Source organism: Pollicipes pollicipes, unplaced genomic scaffold, assembly GCF_011947565.3.
Source record: "Pollicipes pollicipes isolate AB1234 unplaced genomic scaffold, Ppol_2.1 Scaffold_4295;HRSCAF=5057_pilon_pilon_pilon, whole genome shotgun sequence".
NCBI classification, from domain to species: domain Eukaryota; kingdom Metazoa; phylum Arthropoda; class Thecostraca; order Pollicipedomorpha; family Pollicipedidae; genus Pollicipes; species Pollicipes pollicipes.
In genome coordinates, this window is record NW_023596461.1 from 6,949,120 (window position 1) to 6,958,318 (window position 9,199).

At 52.3% G+C, this 9,199-nt stretch overlaps 1 protein-coding gene across 1 annotated transcript; it reads left to right on the forward strand.

Annotated features, from left to right (window-relative positions):
- Positions 1 to 1,797: 1,797 nt before the first annotated feature.
- Positions 1,798 to 8,155, forward strand: LOC119096962 (zinc finger CCCH domain-containing protein 10). The gene is made up of 4 exons (XM_037219964.1): positions 1,798 to 1,820; positions 4,004 to 4,697; positions 5,763 to 6,539; positions 7,119 to 8,155. Coding segments are annotated over exons 1-4 (1,578 nt in total). The 5' UTR covers positions 1,798 to 1,818; the 3' UTR covers positions 7,224 to 8,155.
- The last annotated feature ends 1,044 nt before the right edge of the window (positions 8,156 to 9,199 follow it).

The following is a 9,199-nucleotide window of genomic DNA, read 5'->3' on the forward strand; positions in this document are numbered from 1 at the left end:
GGCTAAAGCACTCGCGGCACATTGGACCGGTGTCCATGCTTGAAATTCTATTTTCAGTCTGGGGCAGAGCTATTTGCCAAGGCGTCCAGACTCCCTCATCGCAAAGATGACGAGAGCTTCACGACATCGATGACCATTGGCTGGTTTAACTTTAATAACTGTTATCCATGATCCAGTCTCACGTAGGCCCGCGAGCTGCTCATGAGACTTGGTGCACATGACGGTCTGCGTTTACATCTTGGCGGCCGATGAGTGGCCGTGGCCAAACAAACTGTGCTCAGGGGTGGAATAAATAAGATTATTGGAGCACACTGCTACTAGATTGAAATAAACATATTAATCAGTTGTGCAGTTAATGTTGTTTCGACTCAAGTATCACATACAAATCGTCCTCTTTACCTCGGTTTGACGATCAATAATTTTCTCGCATGTCAATTTAACGTTAAACATAACAACGCACATAAACGTCTCAAAAACGCAACATGTGTGGCTCGACACTCAGACTACGCAGACAGTCAGGTGCCGTGCCGTCAGGTGACTACGCAGACAGTCAGGTGCCGTGCCGTCAGGTGACTACGCAGACAGGTCAGGTGACGTGCGTCAGGGGAACTAACGCAGACAGTCAGGTGCCGTGCCGTCAGGGGACTACGCAGACAGTCAGGTGCCGTGCCGTCAGGGGACTACGCAGACAGTCAGGTGCCGTGCCGTCAGGGGACTACGCAGACAGTCAGGTGCCGTGCCGTCAGGGGACTACGCAGACAGTCAGGGTGCCTGCCGTCAGGGGACTACGCAGACAGTCAGGGTGCCGTGCCGTCAGGGGACTACGCAGACAGTCAGGTGCCGTGCCGTCGGGGACTACGCAGACAGTCAGGTGCCGTGCCGTCAGGGGACTACGCAGACAGTCAGGTGCCGTGCCGTCAGGGGACTACGCAGACAGTCAGGTGCCGAGCACTGTCGACCCCGCGCACAGGTACGACTACGGACCGATCACAGCCGGCCTCGCAGACAGATGCAGACCGAGCACGCCTGAGTGTAGTAAGGTGCGGATCGAGCACGGCCGGCCCCGTACACAGGTAAAGACCGAGGACGGCGTAATGTAGATAAGTACAGGCCGAACATGACACATCTGGCGGGCTCTTCGAGCATCAAAGACAACAAAATTAAGTGCAGCAGCCCAGACTCACCACGCTCACCACTCGCTCGCATCGCCCGCGGCGGCATGCCCACGCCCAGGATGCGAGGCCATGTAAGACCGAAATGCATTGTTATGGCTTGCCGCTTAACGCTGCCACGTACGTCATCATGCTCAACGCCAATTTCCATGCATTTAAAAACGTTGTTCATGTACATTTGCCATTACCATTAGGTTCGTTATCGGAACACAATGTTCTGGCCGCCATATTGCGAATCAGTATCATGTACGCTTCTTCATTTTTCAGGTCATTGTATGTTAATGGTTTACCGCATATGCTTGCAAAGGAAATCATCATGTGTGTCGTAAGATTATGCTGTCTTTTTCATCACCTGAACGAATATTTTGATGTGCCGGGCTGCTAGCTGCCCCTCAATAGTATGCCGGCTTAAATAGTATGCTTAACCTTATAGTTAAGCATACTATTAAGCATACTATATTAAATAGTATGCTTAACTCAATAGTATGCTTAACCATCCGCAGCGTGTTAAAGTCTTGGCCCCAGTGACGTCATTCTTACGTTGAGTCAGGATACGACGACAATAACGGACGTTTCCACCCATGTTATACGGCCTTGATCTTGAGTGCAATATCGCACTCGCGGGGTACGTGCGCGGTTTCCGCACATGTAAGTGGGATAGTTTATTTCGGATGAGATCGATGGATATGACGTGCATTTGCGTTTGAGTTTGTGCAATTTTTGTCCAAGTTGGTATTGCAGTGGTGGGGAAATAGGGGTGCTTGGCCATGGTTTGCGGCAGTAATGAGCGCCACAATTGTAGTAATTATCTCGCAGGCGGCGACAGCCACATAGTACTTATGGAATGCATAGCAATAGGCATGGGTAAATTGGTATTATGTTTACAGCTTGGTTTAAATATGTGGCTTGGCCACCCCTTAGACCTGTATTTTCATTTTCATCATAAGTCACTCCTGACAGGTAGTCTAAAGGACATTGGGCCTGTTCCTGCCACTCCTCTACCCTCCTCAAACCTGTGTTGAGCAAATCTGATAGTTCTTGTGTCCCATCCAACATCCTCTGAGCTCCTAAAAGCTTGCTGCTAGCCTGCGCCAACCTTCACCAAAATGGAAGGTGGTTTTCAGAGTAGTTTGAAAGAGGCTGTGTTAGGCATGAATAACACAGCCTATTCCTGTCTTATCCATTACCTTACCTTACCTTGCCTTACACTCTAGGATTTATAAAAAACTGAAGCCTTTAGGTCCTGTGCTTGACAGATTCATGTCATTTCTAGCTAAGCTTGGTCTTGGATTAGCACATGGTACATTTGCAGGCCCTGTGATAATCAAGCCTGGACTGAGAGATTGAGATTGTTTTCTATAAGGGCAGGAAACAAAGAAGATTCAACTAAGCTTGGAGCCAAGGTCAATACCCAAGCACCAGTGGTAGTGTAAGTCACCAGCAAAAACCAGGCCAGTGCAGGTGAACAAAATTCAACATTACCTGAATAAAATAATGAACTGGGCTTCTCTGTGGTAGATGTCAGTCAATCATGGTAGGCATAAGGTGATACATTGTGGTAGTTTTAGCAGAGAAAGCATTATCTATAAAATGGGAGGTGAGTAGTTATACCAGATCAGGTCAGAAAAGGGCTTGGGGGTTACAGTTTCTAAGGATTTAAAGAGTGGAAAACAAAGTGGGCCTGCTAGGGGCAGGACAGTTTGGATGCTGTTGTTCATTTAGGAGAATGTCCATCATCTTTGTTGGTTCACATATGTTGGTTGGTTGGTTGTTGGCTGGTTCAATGAACACCTTGAGCGCGATGACTGACGTCTCTCGATGAGTTGAAACGGTACATGTAAGTTGTAGGATGGCAGTTGCACACAACTCGTTGAGCAACACCTTAGCATCATAAGAATGTTTTGTGACAAAGTCATCAGACAGTAACAAATTCAGAAACATATTTACCAAAAAGAGACATTTTGTGGTCTAGAGCAGGGTTGTCCACTTAATTCCACCAGTTACACTCACTTCTTCCACTAGTTGTCTAGAGCAGTCTTAACCAATATTATATCTGGGCTTTTTTCATCATACCTGATGCCCACTTTTATATCTTCAAATCCGGACCATTTCCTTAAAGAAGCTTTCAGAATCTGGATGGTTCCATTTTTACCATTTGACTGCATCCTTAATAAAGCTTGGAAACTGTTTCTTCTCAAACTCAACTACCTATAGATAAATGTTTCCCCATGGTTTGTATTTGAACAGCTAAGGTTGCACCATCTAAATGCTGACATGACAGGAAATCAAACAAGCATCAAGGATCAAATGAAGGTTCATCCCTGGAAATGAGACCAAACCACGGTTTTTGCAACACAACTGTTGCGTTTAAATTATGGGCTCAAAAGTAACAAAAAATACCATAATGTGCAGGTTTTCTGTTGTTATAGGCTAGCTCCATAATGCTTGTCTGTAGGTAGATTTTGGCAGTTTTGTTGGCTTTTGAGTTTGTTATTGCTGTGTTCTTGATGATCTTGTACTTCTCACTTATGGAAGAGTCTGTTTAGGACTGTGACTAGAGTAGAGACAAACTTGTGTGTGGTAACAGATGATAAAAGATGAGGCAAGTTTTTGCTTGCTTTTAGAGCATCACGTTTCTACCAACAGCAACCAAACCAGCAAGAAGCAAGATTGCACAGAAACACTTATTTGTCCTGCCTTGGCAGGCACCTCCAGATCTTCCAGAAAGAAGTCACCTTCATGCACGGCCTTTGCTGTGGTTGTTGTGACTGTATGGGAGCTAGCCGGCGACATGGCGCCGCCCCTTGCTGACTGGCTGCCGGCTGCCGCAGGGTGGGCGGTGCGCCGTGCCTGACCATGGACGCGGCGTCGGACGTGAGCAGCGGCAGCGGCGCCGACAGCACGGCCGACGACCAGGCCGTCTGCCGCGACTACCTGCGCAACGTTTGCCGCCGCGGCCGGCGCTGCAAGTTCCCGCACCCGGCCGGTGCCGACGACGAGCTGGCCGTGGCGCCGGTGCGGCCCGAGCTCGTCACGTTCTGCCACGACTTCCAGAACGGCCAGTGCGCGCGGCCCAGCTGCCGCTTCGTGCACTGTGAGCGCGGCGACGAGGAGCTGTTCCGCCGCACTGGCGAGCTGCCGACCCAGGTGCTCGAGGCGGCCGTCAAGCGCGGTGCCGACATCCGCGTCGGCCGGCACGAGGTGCCCGTGTGCAAGGACTTCGCGCGCGGCGAGTGCGCGCGCGGCGCCAAGTGCAAGTACCGTCACCTGACGTTGGCGGAGCTGGAGCAGCTGTGCGGCGGTGGGCGGATGGCCGAGGCGGCCGCCGACGGCGCCGAGTCGTGCGAGCCGCCTGAGGCCAAGCGGCGACATTTTGACGACTACTCGCACCGCGGAGTGGTGGTCCGGGACTACCGGCAGGCGCCGCTCTCGCGCGAGCCCAACCCGCACTCCATCATTGACTACCGGCTGATCGAGGACGAGAACCGTATCCTGCAGCGGCGCATCCAGGAGCTGCAGAAGCAGGTACGGCTGTGGCCAGTTCGCCGCGAAAACGTCGCCGAGCTGGGAAGCGGCGATGCTTTACATGCATGCAGGCCTTAGGATGACAGCTGAACTATGTGTGGGTGGCGGTTACTGACGAGAAGTTAGGGTACGCCTCTATCCAAGAACAAAGTCACGGGGCTTGATGGTTTTCTGTCGCCGCATTACTGAATGAAGGTGTTGATGACATGATGGGCTCAAATTCGTATGAGTTAATGGCCTTTAATTAACCAGGAGGTACTGGTTGAAAGACGTTGTGCTAAAAAGCGATTGCACTGACGGTACCAATATTTCGAGCTGTGCCCATCTTCAATGATCATGCTTAAAGGCCACAGCCACCATTAATATAATCGTTGCGTAGCACTATAACGTGTACTAAGCAGCTCCTTCTGTTTTTTCTAAAGTTGCTTACTCAACATAAGAACGTGGAAGCCATAATGCTGAAAAAAAAACAGGAGCCAAAAGCCTTTCGTTTTATATTGTGTTCATAACATGTGCTGGTCAAACCTCCCATGCGACATGAAACGGGCTTCAGTCGTTTTCGGCATGCCTCTTATGGTCTCAAATGCGCAGTACGGTACCGTGCCTGAAAGTCGTGGCTATCCCGGCGTCACCGCCGCAGGCGTTTTCCGAGTTATTATCAGCGAGACAGGCCCGGTTATGGTCATGAGATGGTCTGCTTCTGGACGAGACACAACGCTGAGTGAGCCCAGAGCCTGGCACCTCAAAACCGTTCTCTGAGAAGCAATCAGTATCAGTGTCATGTCGTTGTATTTAATTAACGGGCGCCAGTTACGTGGCGTTTCGATCTTGCGCCACACGTGGTATGCCTTTTTTATGTGGTCATGCTGTAAGCGTAACAACCACGATGTACGCCGAGCACCTCACTGTACACTGTTATTTCTGGACGCTCCAGCCAGCTGCACATATGGCGGCTGTGCGGGACGCTCGCCGTATAGCCGTATTGTCGCTGGCTCTTCTGAGGCTGTTGGCCAGCACGACCGCTGGCTGGCGGCGCCACTGACGGGCGTGCCTGCCGCTGCTCAGGTGGACGACCTCACCACCACCAACGAGTTCCTGCTGGACCAGAACGCGCAGATGCGGCTGGCCAAGCAGGCGGGCGGCGGCGTGACCAGCCTGGCCACCGTCACCGTGCCGGCCGTGTCCATGGCCAGCTCGATGACCAACGGCGGCGTGCCCACGGCGCCGCTGACCATGTGCCCCATCAGCCAGCCGATGGTGGCGCAGGGCGCCGCGCCCCAGGTGGTCACCGTGCCGTGCAGCATGGGCGCCGGGCCCGTCACGCTGACGCACACGCCCGGCTCCACGGCCGCCATCGGCGTCAGCCTGGCGCCCGTCACGATCCACCAGCAGGGCGCCGTCGTCTCCATGGCGTCCATGGCGTCCATCAACCAGGCGGCCGTGGCCTCCATGGCGAACATGAACCCCATGGCGGCGGCGTCCATGGCGTCCATCAACCAGCCGGTGGCAGTGTCAATGGCATCCATGGCGTCCATCAACCAGGCCGCCGTGGCCTCCATGGCGAATATGAACCCCATGGCGGCGGCGTCCATGGCATCCATCAACCAGCCGGTAGCAGCTTCCATGGCGTCAATGGCCTCCATCAACCAGGCGGCTGCCGCCTCCATGGCTTCCATGAATAATATGGCGGCGGCCTCTATGGCCTCTATCAACCAGCCGGGTGCGGCGTCGTTGACGTCTATGAACCCGATGGCGGCTGCATCAATGGCCTCCATCAACCAGCCAGTGGCGGTGGCGTCCATGGCCTCCATTAACACGGCCGCCGCCGCCGCTGCAGCTCAGGTCAGTCTGAGGACTAGGTCACAGGTACTGGCAATAGTTTTGCGTTCTCTTGTTGCGTTTGTTGTCGTGTTCTGCTGCAATAGCTGCACGCTGTCATGATTTGCGGTGGGTTTGAAAGCGTACTGACGTTTCAGAGTTGCGCGTCCTTGCTCTACGTTTCAGAGTTGCGCGTCCTTGCTCTGTAATACGAGCCAGTGTCATGCGAGGCGCGCAGCCCACGGACAAAGCAGTTGACAACGGTAAAGAAGGCTGGAATCCCTGCGGACTTTTCTGGACCGGCTTGGAACGTCTCCCTAAAGTGTCCATGCGTGCGTCTTTAAGCCGCTGCATTCGACGCTATAGAGCGGCGTTTGCGACCACGGGCAGGCATGAGTCGCAAAACAATGCTGAACTCGGTACAATAAGTCAGGTTTGAAGACATACCGGGGGGCGGACGTTTTGTCGGACATAGCTTGTCCCCCAAAATGGCCGCTCGTCCCATGTCTTGGGACCAGAATTTGCAAACACCTCATTGTCTTCTGACCAGACCTCCGAGCCAGCCCAGCGGTGCGTGTAAACTGTGGTGCGTTTCGTCTTCAGGTGAACGCGCAGGTGGCGTGCTCGCTGAGTGGCGGCCCGATCGTCTCCTACCCGATCGTGTCGCAGTTGCGGCCGATCCTGTCGTCCAACCTGCAGACGCAGTAGCCGCCTGACGGTGCGGCGCGGCGCGGCGCGGAGCTCCAGCCCGGCCGTCCGCTGCCGGCGCCCGGACCGCGCGCGGCCGAGCGCGGACGCGCTCACCGACGGGGACCGCCAGTGACGGGGCCAGGGGTGTCGCGGTGTGTACTGTCAGGAGAGCCTGAGCCCCCCCCCCCCATGCTGACTTAGCCCCCCCCCCTCCCCACCGCTCCCGTGAACCCCTCAATGCGTTTGAGCAAAAAGGTAATATTGAATTGGAGAAACGGAGACAATTTATCTTAATTATTGGGGTTTAGTTACTAAGATGATTTCTGTGAATTCACCCATTGTAAGCTTTCACAAAAATACAGTCTCGCATCGACTTGAAATGTTACGGCATTCACGTGCAGACAAAATGAAATCAACGATCTTGAATCGATGAATTTAATGAATCAATGATCAATGAATTTAAACACCAAGGAGGCAGATAAATTGGCAAATCCGAGGAAAAATCCGGTTTTGGTGGTAGGTTGGGCCAACATTGTCGGCCCAGCCTGGGGTCGCTTTCTAAAATTAGTGGGGCGGGGACTCAGTCGAATAGGTTGACCTAGCCCATCTCCAAAGGCTGATTTCTCCCCGGATGTCGCCACTTCAAGTTGCGTCTTCAATGTTGAAATTTAACACAAACATTTTTAATAGCTCAGGGATTCAAAATTGTTTTCCTACGAGGCACTGACTTCCCATTTCAGGTTTATGTCAGCTGCCTTTTGATGACAAGCTTAGAATGGGATGCGATTCACACAAAAACGAACAACGAACAAAATCAAGAAAGGTTCCTTCGGTCTAGTATACCAACAGTCAATATAATTGTTCTGGACGTATTTCGCCCAGCGTTCCCTCGTTGCTCGGTATGCATTGAGGGGACTCAGAGGGGCGTTGGGCGGTGGATCAAGTCAGGATGGGGGGGGGGGGGGCTGAGCCCCGGACAGTATATATTGATTTCCATGGGCTCAGACCCAACCAGTTTTAGAACATGGCACCCCTGAACAGGACGCACGCCGCCGCTGGCCGACATGAATGGCGTACGTGCTGTTGTGCACGGTCGGTGATATGACGTAACGGTACTGTGCTGCCTCGTGCTGCGCGCTGGTGGTATGTGAATCGTTGCCTATTCTGTCAGGTGTTTGTTTAATTGTTAAAATACCTGCCACAGTCGTCCAGACTGGTAAAAGCACACTAGGCCGTACTGAGAACCGGGTTTGGGGTAGATTTCGCCAAAGCGTTTTGTTCAAGGTCAGCTACGTTTTGTTCAGATGTTTTGTACCTATTCTTGTCTTAGTGATCGTTTGCCAAGCAGTTGACATGAGATTCGATTCTCCGTGGCGTCCGCTTTTCTCGCCAGGGTGGGAGTCAGGCAACACCATATAGCCTCAGCAAGTGAGTGGGTGAAGTCCCCAACGGCACGTTTTTCAAGGTCTTGCGGAAAGATACGTGTCTTAGGCAAGCGGTCTGGTATTGAATTGTTCCTGAAGCAGATCTGATACCATTGCATAACCTTTTGACAGGATAAAACGGCCGAAAAAGGCGAACTGATATCGATTTCGGTGCAGGACGCATGGTGTGTGAAATATTATTCAGTATAAAGGCTTTAGGAAAGGAAATGTTTCTGGTGTCCGAAAACTTGCTGCTCGATGTTCAGACGAATGCAACGCTGTCGTATAGCAAGGACCTCACATAATTATATCACAAATGGGGAGGAGCATTGTCGCGGTCAAGAGAGCAGACAAATGTCGGTGGTTTTGTACAGTATATTCAGCAGTGGGCGTGGATATGTTCCCACGCGGCTTGCTGCGGCACCTGACAGTGTTCTCTGTGCATATTTATACTTTGTACATTATTTGTCTGGTGGCATTTGTGGCTGACATGTGAGTGTGCGGGCAAAGTTGAGTTGCCGGAACCTGAGAAGGCGAATTTCTGCACGGATGAACGTGCAGTACGGAAGT

Coding starts and splice junctions, on each gene's coding strand:
- LOC119096962 (XM_037219964.1), top strand. Junction 4,698..5,762: donor TCCAGGAGCTGCAGAAGCAG/GTACGGCTGTGG, acceptor GCCGCTGCTCAG/GTGGACGACCTCACCACCAC. Junction 6,540..7,118: donor CCGCCGCCGCTGCAGCTCAG/GTCAGTCTGAGG, acceptor TTTCGTCTTCAG/GTGAACGCGCAGGTGGCGTG.